Source organism: Tamandua tetradactyla, chromosome 4 (genome assembly GCF_023851605.1).
Source record: "Tamandua tetradactyla isolate mTamTet1 chromosome 4, mTamTet1.pri, whole genome shotgun sequence".
NCBI lineage: Eukaryota > Metazoa > Chordata > Mammalia > Pilosa > Myrmecophagidae > Tamandua > Tamandua tetradactyla.
In genome coordinates this window covers 72663836-72683664 of record NC_135330.1, presented here as the reverse complement: position 1 = coordinate 72683664, position 19829 = coordinate 72663836, and the positions used below count along the sequence as shown (strand labels likewise).

The 19829-nt window shown below is 34.6% G+C and overlaps 1 protein-coding gene across 5 annotated transcripts in view; it reads right to left on the bottom strand.

Moving 5' to 3' along the window:
- Nucleotides 1–19829, bottom strand: part of RPS6KC1 (ribosomal protein S6 kinase C1) — a 306592-nt gene that overhangs the window by 33242 nt on the left and 253521 nt on the right. For 4 of the 5 annotated variants that reach the window (XM_077157789.1, XM_077157790.1, XM_077157791.1 and 1 more), the window contains 4 exons: nt 15128–15175; nt 13778–13910; nt 3787–5385; nt 3425–3514 (listed from right to left, as the gene is read on the bottom strand). In XM_077157789.1, coding sequence (XP_077013904.1) covers nt 3425–3514; nt 3787–5385; nt 13778–13910; nt 15128–15175 — 1870 coding nt within the window. The remainder of the gene's footprint in view (nt 1–3424; nt 3515–3786; nt 5386–13777; nt 13911–15127; nt 15176–19829) is intronic. The other variant, XM_077157793.1, reaches the window with a different exon arrangement.

Here is a 19829-nt window from a genome sequence, read left to right as displayed (position 1 = left end):
GAAAGGAACCCATTTACCATGAAGGATGTTTATTTAAAATAAAACCTCTCTAGAGATTCTTATTAGATAACCTAAGAATTAAAGTAGACCGAAAAGGAATGGTTTCTACTTTGAAAACAGGGCTAGGTTTGATCAGTGAATTCGTATTCTCAAGACCCTCTTGATAGGCCTGCAGCTGCACCATTTATGTGCTGGCTTTTTCACAGATGTAGACAGAGAAAGCTCCATGGTTTTTGTCTTTTGTTGTTGGATTTGTTTCCTTCAAGATAAAAAAGTGACTTTTTTTTTTCAGTTCTCAGTTTTGTTGTAGAGCCTTAAGAATCTCTAACATCCTTGGTAGTATACATTGTTGAAATGACTGTGACTTTTTAAAATCTAAGATCACAAAGTTGGCAGGAACTATACTTAAATAACAGAAGGTGATCATTTGCATGTCAAAATTTATCTATCCTGCTTTTCCCCTCAATTAGACCAAAACATGTTGATTCACAGGTTTCTGTGTGTGTGTTTTTTCTTCTTTAAACTTATTTATAGAGCAGAATAATGGCCCCCCTGCTAGTTGGCATTTGCTCAAGTTTCTGTCTATGTAAATTGAATCTGTTACTGGAAATTTTTCTCAAAATATAAAGCACACCAACTAAAGATAAAAAGATACACTGCTGATATTATAAAGTACAGGGCAGGTGGATAATGTTTTTAGGACAAATACGTGATAAGGACTCCCAAGAGAGAGGAGCGGTAGGGGTAGAGGTTGCATGCTGTTTAAACAGAAGTGAATCACTTCTCATCATAATCTTGTAACAACTTTACTTTCTAACCAAACATCAACTGCTTAACACGCTTTAGAGTTACTTGGACAATAATACCAAGGTCAGAGTCAAGGAGAAGGAAAGGGGGGGAAGGGTATTGCTCCATTGGCCCTTTAGTGTTTCTAAAGATCAATCAAAAGATGGCCAAAGGGTAAGCCACGGTGGTTCAACAAGCAGAGTTCTCGCCTGCCACGCCAGAGACCCGGTTTTGATCCCTGGTGCCTGCCTAAAAAAAAAAGACGGCCAAGGAGTCCATGTACTATTTTGTGGTTTTTAAACCTTGAAATATTAGCATATTAACATTGCTCCTACGCATTGAAAAGAGAAGGAAAGCCTACTTACAGTTTTTATCAGTAGTACTGTTAATTGGTTTTGAAATACGATAATTTACAGTTTTTTGTTATAACGCCCGTGCATTATTAAGGCAGCAGTGGGGAGAATGACTTAACCGAGTTCTGTAACTCTCTGGGTTTGAGAAAATCTAACTAGAGCACTAGAGTTATTTTTCACTTAAGGTCATTACTGGTTTTGTTTTACCCTGTTGATAAATTCATATGCCCAAGGATGAAGAGACTTTCCACATTTCTTCCATGTGTGTCATAATGCTAGATACTTTTACAACTCACAAAACTTGAAAGTACAATTCTCTCATGTAAACAGTTGCAACAAAGTCCTTCTTCAGACTATAGCTTTTATCAAATGTTAATAAAGGACAACCGCAAAGATGAGAGCAAAAATCCATTAATGGTAGATTGCCACCTGCTGGTGAACTATGAGAACTGTGATTTCTGGAAAAAGATGCTTAAAAATTAAAAAAAGAAAAGTAATCTGCCGTAAAGAAAGCAATCTGTATTACATTCAGTATTCAAGTACATGAAACTGAGAGTATGTATCTGTCGTGAATGCAGTATGATTTTGTTCCAAACATATAAAAGTTCTCAGATGTCAACATGCTGAATGTTAAAGCAAACATGACTGTGCTTTAACTTGAAGGAAAATAATCGACTAGAATACCAAAATACAACCTTACACAGTTTTCAATTAAAAAGTAACAACAAAAATAGAAAACAAGGAGTCAATTAATTATATATATTAAACAATACCCCATAAATATTTGCTTTTGCTGTGGTAGTTTACACTGCACTTCAATTCAGAATTTAACAGGGTGGACAAACACAGACAAAGCTGTCATTTAATTTTGATGTCAAAACTTCCAAGTTCATTCCAAGTGACACGTATTTATGCACACTGGTACCTGCAATGTTATTCTTATCAAATTAAAAAAGTGTGTGTGGGGGGGAGAATCTATATAAATAAAACGAACCAGACAACTATAATAAAGCGATTTCACTATGAAATGACAGCTATCTCTTTAACTAAGTCATACTTAGTTTCATAAAACAGCATCATATTACTTATTTGAGAGAAACAAAAGAAGAAGAGACCCTCTACTACACCCACAAAGAAATCAAATCAAACAGTCCTAATTTGGGGGAAGAAGGAAAAGAGGAGAGAAAAAGTTTAATGGTAAGAAACCCCAAATAGTTGCTTTCAGGAAAGCTTTAAGATACTTGTTTTGCAGATTGAAAAATTTCGCTGTTCACCAAAACAGAAATAATTCTTTACAATGAAGAATAACCAAAAACAACATAGCTTTTTCAATTGTAAGTATAATCATTTCCCATTTTGCAGTGAAACACTGTTAGCATCAATAGTACATTGTTAGCTAATAAGCATTAAATACTTTATTGATCAACAACTAAGGAGATCATGTTAACATAATCAGCTCGAACCTCCACTGAAGACCAGTGGGTGATAAGTGAAGCAACCTTGGCCATTCAAAGAAGCTGAATGACAGGCAAAAGGTGAAAGAATTATGGATCTAAATAGAGCCCCATGTGCACTCATGACAGATAGAAAAGTAACTCAAATCCAATCAATCCACATGCTTAAACTACCTGTATTCATTAGCTATGGATGTAACAGCCCCAGAAATAAGACTCAAATTTTTAAAAAAATAAAGACAACAAAGTTAAGGCAAGGGAAACCTATTGTTTCAAAAGTTGGCTAAAGAGGCTGTTTAAAAACAAGAACTTACTTCCTAAACTTTCCAAAATTTAGATAGAACCCTTAAAAATCTACTCTAAAAAGCTAGATTGGCTCATCACCAAAGTTAGAAACACAGCATTTAAAATATATAATTCTACATTTTATCCATTTTTAGCCTTACGAATTTTATACTTTCAGTCAGCCACTTTTTACATGTCAATAAAAAAATCATTCAAAGAGGCTCAGAGTATTTTAAGGGTGCTTCTAGACACTAAGAAGTTAAGAAACTTCTAAAATAAAATTCCTTGCTAGTTCTGAGGGAAGTATAAACTCATTTAACAACAGCAAGTCATTTGCACATGCATACACATGCGTGCACGCACACACACACACACAGAGTGTCGAACTGTATAATACTTTCACTCCCAAATTTTCTCCTTGGAAGGGTTAAAGATGACCAAATTCAACCCACATGTGAAATGGTAGTGAAAAATACAACTTCCATAAAGAAATGAGAGATGCTGAGCTACTTTTTCAAGTGAAACATTTGAGGAGATTGCTCTAACCTGGGGCACAGTACATTCTCTCTATGGCATCGCTGTCACAGGAATCTTCAACCTCACTCCACCTGCTAAAATACGTTAGCTGAATGTGTCCTAAAAACAAAACGACAGGAGAAATCAAAACATTTTTCTCTTCCATTTTCTGCAGAAGTGAACTGTAATTACTCCTTTTGTAGCTAAAAACAGTATCATTAAGAATAATGGCATCATTAAGTACTAGAAGCTATTACTGGGGGTGAATTTGCTGCACTGATAATGAAGCTCTAGACAGGAAATGAAGATACTAATTACAAGATAAAACGCCTACTCAGTTAATTGGAAGCAACAGCGAATAAAAAAGAAGTGCATTTGCAAAAGTTCCTGACCTCTATCATTCAATAAGATGTTGTTTGGGTTCAAATCGCGGCACACAATTCCCTCTCTATGTAAAGCATCAAGGGCTACCACCATTTCAGCTGCCCATCTTTGAATGTAGCCCTCTGGGATATAAAACCTGGAGTTTAGTGCTAATTTTTTATCAAGGTCCTCAAAAATCTGATGTATTTCCTCATCTCCTTTTAGTGCTAACCCACACTCTCTCTTGGTCTCAGAGTCTCTCTGGAATAAGGTAGTTAGTTCATCTTTAGCCAAATCATCAGCTTGATCTGTAAACAGCAAAACTTCTTCTGTTTTTAAAGTATCTGTATTTGCATTATATTCATTAGCACCTGAGAGAGGATTAGAAATATGAAATAAGCTTTCTTCTGTATTCTTTGCAGATGGTGCTGACCCAACCACTCCAAGTCCTTGTAATTCAGGATCTGAGCTGTGTGGCAAAGTTACATCTCCTGAACTACTGTGATCAACAGTCGCTATAAATAACATCCCAACATCTTCCTGTGCATAGGATTTCTCTCTTACACTATGGGATTTGGGCTGGCAGAGATCACTCGATTTCTCTTTGCCTTTTTCGTCATGTGCTTGGCATTGTTCAGTACTAAGTCTGAGGCATAAAACATCAGGAGCTTCCAAAAGTTTACTCTCTATAATGTGCATATTAGTCTGTGTAAACTTAGTAGGTCCCATTGCTGCAGCTTCTTTTGTTGGCTCCAATTCACCAGGTAGATTTACAAGAAGATCAGGTCTTCCTTCCTCAGTACCACTGACATCATTAAGAGCTGCATCTTTAAAAGAAATAACTGCGACTGAGTCATTTGATCCCTCACTAATGGTGTCCTGAGCTTTAAACTCTACCTTACTTTTGCTAATATTAAAACCCATTGACATGCTGTTTCCATCTGCAAGAGAGAAGATTGGTTTTGAAGGTTCTGATTTTAGGCTATATAATTTTTCCCCCAAATCAAGTCCCACGAGTTCACTAGAGCTATCCTTACTGTCTATCCTAAAGGACTCCATGGGGCTGTTTTTAGATGTACTGAGGGAGTCTGATGTTCTTGGAGAGTTAACTGATTCTGGGTTATCATCTTCAGGGCAAAACTTTAGCACATGAGATAGCAGCTGTGTGCTGGGGCGGTCACGGTCAGCGGCAAGGTGTGCTGGGAAGCTTTTAATGACTTTGGTGTCAACACCATTTCCTTCAGACTTCATAAAGGGCTCCTCATTCAAAGACCCTGGTTCAATCTTTTCTTGCCCATATTCATTGCATAATGTTAAATAACTACTAGTACATTCTTCTTCTGAACTTGAGCCAGAATCTGGCCATTTTGGAGAGGTATCTTGGCTATTGTCCTCCTGGTTGCTATCATCTTGAGAGCTTGGAGTAAGGCTAGTCTTCAAAGGCAGAACCTCAGGCATGGTTCCAACATCACTTCCACTGCATTCAAAGCTGCTGCTGTCCTGAGGACTAGAAGTTGGCTGTTGCAGGTGAACTTTGGTAAGCGGAGATTTTTTCGTTTCTTCGATGTCAAAACTTTCTTCAGGACTCCTGTTTAAAAATTTACTGATATATGACCAGAGTTTGCCACCTGTAAACAAATTAAAAAATAATAATAATAATAAATTTAGTTCCTCATCTTAATAGTTACTTATTTAAATCATTAGAAAAATATGGAACATTCTATCAATATTATGTTTAATTATTATAGTATATGATAAAATTATATTTATATGCTTCTATCTACATTGAAGCATTCTAATCAATCAAAAAAGGTCAACAATACCCATTAGAATAAGTGAACTGTAAGAAAAGCCTATTTAATAAAATATCCTTTTGTTACTGTTTACTGGTATGGTGTCAAGCATACCTCCTGAGAACAATTATTTTTAAAAAGACATCTTATTTCTTCATTTGAACGGAAATCAGTTATAACAAATACTAATATGAAATCTCACTGCTAAAATTCTGCTTTAAACAAATATAATTCAGCCATAGAAACATCTGATTATGTTTTGATTTGTCTATGTAAAAGCTTTTCAAGCATGGTTCCCTGGTCAAGTAGAAATACATCAATAAATACATAAATAAATGGAGAAAAAAATCAACAATATCATTCCACTTTGAAAATGCCCAGTCCAAGACTGGAGGGGAGATTTGGCATCTAGCATAAAACTACATCTTTATAAATGATCAATTAATAGCATTTCCCCATCTTTCCCCTCTCCCCAAACACATCATGTTTCGTATAGGACCAAAAATAAAGCCTGTTAATGAGAAAGATTATTGTAATAGACATTAGAAACATATAAAAACTAAAATCATAAAAAAAATCAATCCACATAAATAGTCTACCTTTTTACAAGGAATACTTATGTAATCATGTCAGCATATTTTTAACTATTAAAATTCCAATTCCTTCTGTTAATTAGAATTTTTAAATAAATTATAAGAAATGTCAGAAACTACCACAGCTCCACTGACTAGAAACTCTCACAAATTGAAAGAAGAATTAACTATATTTCTTCCAGCAATCATGAAAACAGTAACCGAAGAAGTGTACTTTGTGAGGATATTTGTAGCTTCCAAAAATGGGAAATTAAGGAAAATGTGTTAAAAATAAATCCCTCTACTAACACAAAGTAGGCAAATTTTTTTCAAGCACATTTTTAATGTCATTATGAAGCATCATCTATCAGGGATACCTAAGTTCTAAGGGAAATAATCATGGAAAGTTGATTATATGAGTCAAAGACCATGCACGCATCCAAAAATTCTTTTTCTACTTCCCATTCCATAAGAGAATATTAATCTTTAGATTGTATTTCTCTGAAACAGGGGTAAATGTATAATTCATCTCAAAAGAGAAAGTTAGAGATTCAATAAATACATAAAACACCCAATACTGTGACTTTTAGTAAATGCTAAATAATAGCTGCCATATCAATCCTAGGACACTCATTCATCTCTTTCGACCTGTGATCTAGTTAATAATCTTCCCTATTTTGATAAAATCATTTTAAAAAAATTTAGTAACAGTTACGGTTTTTACTTATTCCTATCATTTTTTTTCTTAGCTACTGCTTTCTTTCTCTTTAAATCATACTCAATGTTTCACACTTTCCATAGTCAAACTAAAATTTAAGGATTTGTATTTGACTTAGAAACTCACAAAAGGAGCAAAATTGATTCCATCTTTCTCTCATTTTTTAAATAACAATAACGATATTCCTATCAGTCATATTCTAAATACCTATATTGTAGCACACTAAAAATAATGCCTGAACATGAGGCTGGGATTCTTACAGGCAATCTAAATTAAGTGGTACTTCTTAAGAATTCTCCTATATTTGAAATTACTACTTTGAGGATAGGACCAAGTTGTTTATATCATTCCCCACATATACAGTACCCAGGACATGACAGGCCTTTAGTCAGTGCCTGTTAAATCAGATGATAACTCATCAGAATGATACGTGCCATTGCAAAGTAGATAGTACCTGCAGCTATAAAGTTCCAGAGATCAGCAAGAAACAGTACTTACCTAATAAAGTTCTAAGAAAAGTTTCATTCATTCTTAGACCAATTCCACCTGAATGACCTGCAGAAATTTTAAATTCTATGTGCTTAAATTTTTATTTTTACCCTCAAAATCACTTCTTCTTTCTGACATCTGAGTCACTCTGGCACAAAAGCTTATGACCAAACTTGGTTTATTTTCTCTCCCTCACCACACAATCTGTCTGAACTGGATTTCTGCACATATAATCCATGCTGGGTTTTCCTCATACTATACCTACCACTTCGAATTTTCTTTCCTACTAATTTCCCCCATATCTGCTTGTCAAAATACTATACATTCTTGAAGGTCCTTCAGAATTTGTTCTCTTTCACCAAAAGTTTGAGCCCCTCTCACTGGGCTACATTTCCTATCTTCTCTAAACCACTTCATCCCTTTCTTAACATTTACCACATTTTATTTCATATTAATATTGTTTTTCTCCTTTTACTATCTCCTTACCTGACTGCAGAGTCTTAATAACTTATTAACTTAATAACTGTTATATGTAAAATAACAGGTATTAAATCGCATTACAAAAAGATGATATCTTTATAAAGCTTTTGGAAATCTTTCAGAAAAAGGAAATCTTTCATCTTTTGATCATCTTTTCTTCCTATTTTAAAATTAATATACGGATTTATTGCAAAAATTTCAGAAAATACAGAAAAGAACAATGAAAACAGCAAAATATCAGAATATACAAATCATCTATAATCCCATCACCTAACGATAAACAAAAGCATTAGGTCAAGAAGCATGAATATTTTGAACACTTCTGACACATGTTGCTAAATTGCTCTATAGAAACGAGATACCAGACTCCACTCTTATAAATATATAACAGTGCCATCTTCACAGTACCTCACCCACACCCAGTATTATCAAGTTTACCAATTTGAGCAATCTAAAATGGCATCTTATTTATTTTATCTTCCATATTCTTTCCATTATTAGATAAAAATTTTAAATGTGATTCTTGGCACTTTCTTTATGGAGTTTGTTCCTAGGCTAAACAATTACCCTAATGTGAATTATAAGAATTCTGTATATTTGAGGTGGAATCACTATTTTAAGGTCTTCCTCAGCCCTTGCTGGGTGCCTAGTTAAATTTGATGTTCAATATAAAGGTAAAGAAACACAATTTTGGTCTTATCACATACTTTTTGAAATCATAAAAATTACACAACCTACAAAAACATCATATTACCTTTGAAGTTTCCCACTCACAAAAGCTAAATAGATTTTTACTTTCTGCATAGTTAAGATCAGTCCTAACAAACAAACTTATCCAAATGTGAACATATGGTGATCTTTAACAATAATGACATCAGCCTAAACAAATTTGTTATAGCTAATCTCAAAAATAAATAGAAAAGGCCTATCACTTTAAAAATATAAATGACATCTTTCTAAGCCCTACAGAACCACAAGAAATTGCAGGTGCTGAACTTTTTTAAGCTATGAAAATAGCAATTCATGAGGTTTAATAAAAAATTTCTCTTTGTCTCTCATCAGATATTAATCTATTGGTTTTCTGCAAGATTACAAAGTAAATTTGTTAATTAGCTCGGCCAGAAGTAGGATTTAAAATTGACATATAATATTGCTGGAGCAATTATCAAAATCATCTTGACCCAGCAATTCTACCTCAAGAAATATGTCCTACAAACAACTGTGTTATTGTTCTCAGTAACAATAATAACAGAAAAGCATAAGGATATATATGCATGAGGACTGGGAACAATTTAAACACCAATTAATAGAGAAATAATTAAACTATGATAAGTCCATATAATCAAATACTTTATTCAAAAAAATTAATAACAATATTTGCAAATACTTACAATAGTGCTCACCAGGTATCAGATACCATTCTAAGTGTTTTATATATGTCAATTCATTTAATCCTTACATCTACCCTATGAAGGTAGTAATTCTTATTATCCTCATTTTAAAGATGAAGAAACTGAAGTACGGAAAGGTCAGTATTTTACCCAAGATCACACAGCTGGTACATGACTGAGCCAGCAATGGAGCTCATATAGTCTGGCTCCAGAATCCCTCTCTTAACACAAACCTATAGATACCAATAAGGAAAGGTGCCGAAGGTCCATTGCTAAGATGGGGGAAAAAGCAAGTTACAGAACACTATATAAGATCCATTTATGTTTTCTTAAAAATGAACAGGTAGGGCATATATCTTTACATATTTAGGAAACTTCTGCAAGCTATATAACCAACTGTTAAAAGAAGGCATTTTTTGGGAAATGGGATGGAGAATTTTTCTTTTTATTTTATATCCTTCTACACAGTTTAAATTCATCTTTTTATATATTAGTTTTATACGTAAAAAAAAAAAAAAACTACTTAATGAAAATAGAAACATTCCTCCTTTGGTTTTATTAAATCTCCTAAGTATTTGGGGACATATTCTTCGCCCCTTTCTATTTGGTATGTCCACACTCAGAGGCTTTTCCACCCTTTTTCTTCTAAGACAATCTTTCATTTTTTCTCTGACTGACTCAGAATTCAGCTATTACAAATTGAGCACCTTCTATGTACTATGCATTCTGCTAAATGCTGGGATATGTATGATGAAAATGACATCATCCCTAGCCTTTGGAACTTAAATTTTTAATAAGACACATGGCCTGGACAACTGAAACAAATTGTATTCCCACCTTTTCTTCCTTGAATAAATTTTAAATCAGGATTTCATTATTAGGAACAACAAATATTTTAAATCCCACCCCTAAAATCCTGTTTGGAATATCTAACTGTCTACTCAATGCCATGTTAATAAACATCTCTAACTCACATGTCCAAGACTGAACTATTTTTCCCCCACTAAATCTATTCCTCCCAGTTTCCTCCATCTTAGTAAATGGGAACTCTGTTTGGTTGTTTGACCCAAAGACCTTGGTGTCAGACAAAGAAGAATCATGTAAGTTCTACCTTCAAAATATATCCAGAATCTAATAACCTTTTCTCACCATCTCCACTACTAACACCTTATCCAAACCACCAGCATCTTACCTGGATCATTGCAACAACCTTCAAACTGGTCTTCTTGCTTTTCTTTTTTGCTCTACTATATTTTCTTCTCCATAAAGCAGCCATAGTGCTCACTATCTTTTCATTCTTCTGCTTAATATCCCCTCCCCTCTACCATCCCCAATGACTTTCCATCTCATTCGGAATAAAAATCAAGATCTTAAAATGGCCTGTAAAACCATGTAGTATCTGCCTGCCTACCTCCATACTTCTCTAAGCTCATTTCCTGCCACAATTCCCACTCTGCTTCGGCCACACGGACCTTGCTGTTTCTTGTACACAAAGTATTTTCCTGCTTTGGAGCTATTTGTTCTCTCTTTCTGAACCATTCTTCCCTCCCATATTCACATTGTTTCTCCTTCACCTCCTTCAGGTCTCTGGTCAAATGTTCTCTTCTCAACGAGGCGACCACCCTATATAAAACAGCAACCTCCACTTCACCCCTTTGGCATTCCCTTACCCCTTTCCTTTACCTTATTTACTCCATGGTCTTTATCTGACATATATTTGCTTACATTTTTGCTTATTGTCTGTTCTGGCTCTATAATATAAGGTCTATGTGGCAGTCTTCATCTGCTATGTTCTAAGTTCCTTATTTAGAACCTGTGTCATGTGCAATGAATAAATATTTTCTAATTGAATGAATTACAAAATGGGAGCAAATGAGTTCGAGAGACTAACGTGAATCATGAATGGTTCTGTAAGCGGTGGGAGACTAAAGTCATAAATCACAAATATTCAAACATTCATATTATGAAGAAAACAACTGCTCAAGATTGCTTTTTCAGTAATAGCTATTCACAATTAAGAAAGTGTCTTTTTGAAATAATACAAGTGCAACCTGGGTTCTAAACAAACGGAGACACTACAGAAAGTACCACTGATATATGAAACATAATATACTGCCCATTATTCAGTTCACTCCATAGCTCAAGCCAAAGCCTAGGGGTTGCCCTATATTCCTCTCTCCCTAATCTGGAATTCATTAGGATTCCCATTGACTCTACATTCAAAACATGTCCACTCAAACCTTTAGAAGGCCATGCTATCATCATTTCTTGCCTAAACTAACTTCATTAGCCTTCTCATTGCTTCTGTTCTTGCCTTTCTATAATACATTCTTCATACAATGGCGAGACAGATCTTTTTAAAATGTAAATTACGTCCTGTCACTGGGCTTAAGATGCCCAGTGGTTTCCCAATGCACTTGTAAACAACACTCCTGCTGGCTCCTCCAATAACCTAGCAAACCACTGTTATCCTCACTTACTACCCACGTGGTCCCCTTTGTTGTTCACCAAACATTCCAGGTTTGTTTTTGCCTTAAATATCTGACTATTCCCTCTACCTGGGATGCGCCTCCCCCTTATTTTCAAATGGTTGTTTCCTTTTTGTCATTCAAAACTCTGCCTAAAATGTCACCTTAAAAAGGGCTTTCTTGACTACCTAATCTAAGGTAGTCTCCCAGTTGGTCATTTCTCTATTTGATTTCCCTGTATTAAAGAATGGAATAGCTCCTATTTTTATCCAATAGTCTCCTGTTTTTCTGTTTGTTATTTTTGGTTTGATTCTCCACATGTATGTAACTTTTAAAAAGGCATGCTCTTCTTTACATAAAAGAGGTCCCAGTACATAGTACTTGCTCAATAAATTTGCTGTATATTCAATGACTCCAGAGCCCCTATTTACATAACAACTTAGTGTCTTTGGATTAAAAAAAAATCTTAAAACTAAATAACAGACATGTAAAAATGAATGATCAAGAAATTCCCCAAAGTCAGATGAAGTCATCTGTAAAGGAAAAGAGACTTGGCAAAGAAAATCCAAAACAGAAGAAAATTAGAAAACCATTTAGGTGTGGCTTTAAGACAGATTATATACATTTTCTAAAGTATGAAAGTAAAATCAATTGCAATATCAGTTTAAGGGGTATATGAGAGGGTGAGAAGATGGCAGAAAAAACTGAAACAGAGTTTGGAGAAGGAAAAGGAAGGAGAGGAAGATGATGCCGCAAATGGCAGGGGTGAGCTAAGATTGAAAATTTACCACAGATAATCTCCAACATGAATAATCCACACTGGGTAATAGAATATTGACTATAATTACATTCATCCTACTGACCTTGTTCTAAATTATTATGGATTATTACTACGCAAGTTATTTTGTTCCACACCAGAGGTGGCTGTATTTCGCTATCAGATGACATGACCTCTAATTCAATAATGTCTGTAATGCACTGGTATCCTCAGATAAAAGCTGTCTATAATGTCTGAACAAAGGTGAATTAGTTATCCAATTCACACACACAATTAACTCTCTTAATACCTGAGAGACCATGGAGCCCCTTCTGAATTTCCTATTAAATACTGCATATGGAGGTCTTCCCTCCATCTGTAGTTATCTTGTGCTTTACTTCATAATAAACAATATTAATAGTTTATTGCCCCCGTCAAAAATCTTGCATTAGTTATCATAAGAGACCTCATTCCACAAAGTAATAACTCCTTTCTCTGGGAAAATGCACTAAATTCAAATGTTATATGCCTATTGCAAAAGCACCATAGTTCTTTACTCTCAGTAAAATAAAAAAAAATCATCATGAAACATGAAAAATAACTAATTTTTTTTTTTACTATTTTAAGCATACCTCTTAAAAGCCAAAGCCAATATTTATTAACTCAATTTATATTTGTATGCTGCATTCACTCATTCTAAATAAAAGTCTATTTAAATTCAGGTGTTATAGGGCAAAAATAAATCAAAACATGATTTTATTCTTTGCCACCTGTTCCCTCTGCTAAGAGCTGAAATTTCATAAACAGTTTGAAGCAGAGCACTGTGCTTCTGCTTTGTACCCATATGTGTGATGCCACTGGCCGTATTAGCAAAAACACAGATCAGAATAACTGGGTAACGTCAAATGTTAAGCAAATACCCTTAACTTCTAAAAAAGGAGATAATTAATTAATTCTTCAGGGGATGCTTTTCATATTAGTCATCTAACATTAATGTATTTTTTTTTAGCAGAGCCCAAGAGAACAAAATAAAAATCCTAAAATAAAAGCCAGCTCTCTTAGCACTCATTCACAGTAAGTTCTCATTATATTAGATCAATTCCAATAGAAAGTAAGTAGTTGAGTGTATCTAAAAATGTTTCTACATTGAAGTAAAACCTGCTGCTCATCTGGGTTTGCATTTTCCCTCACAACTCAAAGGAGGAAGGTAAAGCAGAGGAATAAGAAAATAGTTTCCTACGTGTGTTTTATACACTTTGCTCATAAAATGACAGAAGACGGACATTATAGAAATCGAAAAGCCAAGAAGGTGACATTATTCACTCCATAAACAATTGAAACTACAAACCAACCTTCCGCGTGCTGCAGCACAAGAAATACGGACTCCTCAGAGATGATGTACTTGTGCAGACGCACCATGTTGGGCACACAGCGGGGGATGATGGTCTTTCTGCTCCTGCTGTATTCACTGCTTTTCCTTAGACCCTGACAGAGAACAAAAAGGTCAGCTGTACCCTCAGTTGCCTTTGGAGCCTGCTGTGCCCTGTGTTTATCAACCAAACTAATCTATCCAAGTTATTCTGGGCTTCAGAGAAACCACTCATCTGCTGCTCTATGCCCCTCCGTCCCTGGAGGCTCTGCTGATGGCATCTGGCATGAATCCAGAGAACGGAAGATGCCACAAAGCTGCCATTAAAATCAATTACGTGGGTCAGTGTTTTTATTAGGGATGCTCTCAAACTAAGTCATCAGGATGACATGCAGTTATTTCTCTATGACCTTTTCTAAAGTTTTATTTTACTTATGTATATCTTTAAAGCATTAGGCAATTGTAAGATCAATTCAAATTCCTGAGATACAAAAAGTATTCCTAGACTAAATAGGCTATTTTAAAATTCTATTTCAAAAAGGGACAAAGATTAAGTTTTCTTCAAAGGGTCAAGGTATGTGTATTTTCTGGTGTCATATGCTGTTGTAAAAACACTGGGGAAATGCCAGCAACAAAGTATATTCACAAAAACAAATGTGTTTCAGTATGTTTCAATGTGACCCAGTTTCTACCATGTTGATAAGCCAAAGAAGTATTAGAAAAAGAAATATAAAATTAATCAATTCACCTCTGGATGCCGTGGCAATGCTAAAATAGGATATTTTTAGATATGTACTGTCACCATCCACTTTAAATACATTTCAATATTACAAAATTGAGGGTTTTTTCTCAACTGTTCGTTTAGTTATAAATTCAGTTATAAATAGGATCAAAATTGAACTCAGATCAAAAAGAGGGCCAGAGATGTAAATAACACTTTTCCCAAATACCTGTAATAAAGACTTCAAGACAAAATTTCAGCTGTTAAGAACTATACTCATAATAAAAGGTGTAATTGTGTGTGACCTCACAAATTATACAAAATGTATTGAGATATATTTAAACTACACATTTAAACAGCATTAACTGATTCTTCAACTTATTCAAATTAATGTTTTTATAACATAAAATTCTTTTTAAATGTATGCCATTGAGTATTTATCAACCATAATGGGAGGACAGAAAAAAAAAATAAGTAGAGATTACCACAAACATAAAAGAACTTGAAAAATATGGAGGGTAAAAATGTCAAAGCATATGTGTTTTAGACACTGTCTAAAGCATAATGTGAAAATAAGGTTATAAGTTCATTAAACATACAAATTCTACTTACTTTTAAAATGAATGTCTGTTCTGTCCTTGTGTCCATTACAAGTAAAACCTATGTAAAAGATATGAGTAATAATTTACTCACAATACAATGAAACATTTGCTCTTAATTTTTGAAACTTTGAGGTGTTTTAGTGGGGGCAGGGGTCATAGGAATTGACTACCCAAAACTGTTAATTTCTGAATAGACTTTTTTAAGACATCAAATGACAGAAATAAATTAGTTTTATTCAAAATAGATTTTCTTATGGTTCATTTTTTTTAAATACTGTAACTATATTTCCTAGCTGTATTTTAAATCTATTTCTTAAAAAAATTATTTTAAACAAAACTTATTTTTCCTCATTGGAACATATACAACTTAAAAGAAATGGTTAAAAAAAATTGTAGAACTTAATGAAGTCTCCATTTTCTTTCTAAAACCCTTATGTAAAACCCTCATCTTTTACTCCTCTCTTTCCATTAGCAAATCTGGTCAGCTCTATCTTCAAAATGTATCCAGATTCTGAACTCACCTCATCATTCCAAACAAAACCCTGTCTCTTACCTAGATTTTAACAACAGCCTCCCAACTGCACTTTCTACGCTCATCTTTGCTGTCCTACGGTCTATTCTCAAAACAGTGGTCCGAGTTTTCTTTTACAACATAAACTGGATCATGTCACTTCCCACATCTCATTCATAGAAAAAGCCCTAATTTTATGAAATGAGCTCAAGACCCTTCGTGATCTCACACATAAATTACCCACACTCCCCTATCTTAATGGAAAGAAGGAATGAATAGAAGTGGGGAATTATCTTACCAAATTAATTTTTTATTATTTTGGAAACACTAAAGTAGAGGTTGGCAAACTTTTTCTGTAAAAGGTCAAATAGTAAATATTTTAGGCTATTCAACTCTGCTGTTGTAACATAAATGCAGTCATAGCCTAAAATGATTAACTTTAGATTGTTAGCTTGCATATATGTTACTGGAATAAAACTATACATCACAAAGAACAAACCCTAATGTAAAATGTTAACAATGAGGAAAAATTGGGGGCAGAGGGACAGTATGTTGGAACTCATGCTTTCTGCATGATTTTTCTGTAAACCTGTAGCGACTCTAATAATAAAAGTTAAACAATTTTAATTTTTAAAAAAAGAGTCATGGCTTAAAATTAGCCACTGTGGGAGTACTAACCACACAGAAATCAGCAAACACTGTAAATCAGGGTTTCCCCTCACCCCTGCCCTAGGAGCTGATTGTTAAACATTTACCAGCCCACCACTGGCTAAGAAGAGGTAGGAGTCAAGGATGGAAAAGATGTTAAGATTGGGAAAATAAAAGAATAATGATATCCCTGAAGGAAACAGGGAAGTTAAGATGGGGAATCAGTTTGAGGAGAAGACGGTAAATTCTACATGATGAATTTGTGATAATAGCAGCAACTTCATCTTTGACTCTCCTGAGTGCTTGACTGATATTATTTGGATTTCCATTTAATTTCAATAGAATATTCCCACAGGTACCTCCTGAACTCATATCTTCTTCCCAAAGCCCTCCCCCAAATAACAACAAAATAGTAAGTCTCTTTTATTTTACCTAGGGTACTGAAAATGTCACCATCCATGTAAGTTTCCAAAGTCCTCCTTAAATCACTCTGGATTCTCCTATATTACCTCCATAATCAATCAGTGACCAATTCCAGTTAGTTCTACCTCCTAAGCATTTCTCTTATGCCCTTCCTACACTTTCACTCACCATATATTAAGTGTTTACTATGTGTTATGGTTTGTCCATGTAAACAATGTCAACTCTTTCAACAACCCAATGAGGCAATTTTACCATTTTCATTCTACACTATTAGCTCAAACAAATAAGTACTCCTAAGACATAATGAATACAAACATGGACTCCAGAGTTAGACTGTCTGAATACGATTCCTTAGATAAATTCTTTAACTTCTCTAAACCTCAGTGTTCTTATCTGTAAAATGGGAAAAATACTATCTACAATTTGTGAGGATTTCAGTGACATCAACTTACAAAAATATTTAATAGAACCAATTATTATTTTTGCCATTACTATTATTGCTTCTTTTCCCTAGAATGTTCACTCAGTCATTTATCAAACCTGTACTTATCTTTCCAGATTCAGCTCAAATGTCACTCTATCTCTTAGTAAAACTGATTACTTCCCTCCTTTGTTCTCCCACTATATAAAGTATCAACTTCTCTTAGAGCCAATCTAACCCTTCAAATGGTTTTATTTGTTCATTTGCCTAACTCCCAACCAGACCTCAATTTCTTGACGTGCATGTGGTAGGCAGAAAACGCCCACACCCTAATCCTTAGAATCTATGAGTATGTTGTTACTGGTAAAAGAGACTTTGCAGATATAATTAAGGTACAGACTTTAAAACAGGGATTATCCTGGATTTTCTGTGTGATTAAATAATCCAGGATAATACCACGGGAACCATTAAAAGCAGAGAACTGTCTCCTGCCAGAAATGGAAAGTGCAGAAGTAATACAGCAGAAGAGAAAATCAAAGAGATTCAAAGCATGAGAGGAACATATCACTACTTGCTCTAAGATATGGATCCACACACAAGAGCCACAGAGGACTCTTGAAGCTCATAGAAAGCATCTGAAGGAATGCTGGTAGCTTCTCGCAGCAAAGACTAGCCTTTGGCTAACAGCCAGCAAAAAAAAAAAGAGCCCTCAATCCTATAAACACAAAGAACAAAATTCAGTCAACAACCTGAATAATAGCAATCTTGGAAGCAGATTCTTCCTCAGAGCCTCCAGCAGAAATTCAGACCTGCCAGTAGCTTGATTTTAAACCAAGGTCAGACCTCTGACCCACAGAATTATGGGACAATAAATTTGTATTGTTTTAAGATGCTACATTTGCAATAATTTGTTACAGCAGCAATGGAAAACTAAGTATATGGCAGAAATTGTATTTTCTCTAATATAGAACACAGTGCTCTCACACAGTAAATGTTCAATAAATATACTGCAATTGAATTCAAGTGTAAATGTTTGGAAAGCAGATAGCAATATAAGAGTGGATCTTAGGAAATAAATCAGGACTAAAGATTTACATTTGAGCATATCTCCAAAGATAACAGCCGAAAACATGAGCACGGTCCCCACAGGAACGCTTACATTATACCAGACACTATTCTAAGATTGATAAAACGAAATCATGTAATATTCACAACAATCCAGTGAGGTAGGTATACTTTTATTAACCCAATTTTACAGATAAGTAAACAAACAAAACAATTAACTTGCCCACGCTCACAAGGCTCAGAGTGGGAGGGGTGAAACTTATGTATTGACAATCTAGCTCCAGGATCCTTCCCCTTAACTGTTAAAGTATACTATTTAAGTCTGAATTTTGAGAATTATTCATAGTTAGAATACTGTGGGTAGATAAGATGACAACCTAAACCAAAAGTTTAGTCAGAAATATACAAAGAAAACCAGGAAGATATATTGGTGCCAATATCAGAGAAAGAGACTACTTAAGCTGAGAGTAATTATGTGTGACAAACAACAAAGTGAAGCCACGAAGAGTGAGGAATGAGACACTATCACCAGCTAAGGCAGTCAGGAAGTCATCAGCAATTTTAATACTGCAAATATGAAGTGAAATAGTGAGGATGGATGCCAGACTGCCCTGGATTAATAATAGGTTATAAGAAAACAGAAGCAATATATATAAATCTTTCAATAGGTGTCAGAATAAGGAAGAACATTAAAATGAAAGAATCAGTGGTTCAAACAAAGGTCTGGAGTTTCGTGGGTTTTTTTCCCAATAGGGTAGACTTATTCTTCCCATAATTGCCCTCTGAACTATCTTCACAACAAACCTTGAATTTCCAAGGCTTGGAAACACATTTACAGAACTGGAACGTTAAACTATCATGATGTGAAAGTTACAGAACTGGAACGTTAAATTATCATGATGTGAAAGTTAAATTATCACATCATGAGTGCAAAAGGAAGCATCATGGCCTTCTCTCTGCAAAGGAGGGTGCAATGAACATCTGTTGGGTCTTTGAAGACACCTAGTGTTCCATAAGACTCATTTGTTTTTTATATCAAATTGTCAAAATAAGACATATCTATATAAAAATGAAAACATTTCACTAGGTGAAAAGATATGAAAGATATATAATCAAAGAAAAGAACTTATTTTTCTACCCAAAGCCTCTTAATTGACTAAACAGAATATACCTGCATAAATCAGGAGAAATATCTCTTTGTTGGTCTCACTTAGCCATGAAGCATGAAGCAGATCAGATAAAAACGCCAAATTAAGATGGATAAACATGGCTGGGGAAGCGCTGCTTTGTTTACATTTACTTTCTTCTCCTACCAAGTTTGTTTGCAACTAGACAATATTCACATTGAGGCAATAAACACAAGAACATATGTGATTTTTTTTAAATGTGCCCTTTGACTGTCAATTTCTCCCAAACAGGTGTTGGCTAAATGATTATAAATTGGCCTCTGGATACAACTCTTCAACTGAGCCATACAGGGCTAGTGATAATATAATTAGACCTAAAAACATCAGGCTGGTGAATGCTTTCCATCTGTTTGGCAATAATGTTTAGTTAACAATAGTCTTTAAAAGAAGCACCTTCAACTTCAGTTCTTAAAGTTATTTATAGAGCCATTCTTAACACACCAGCACTCCTGCTAAC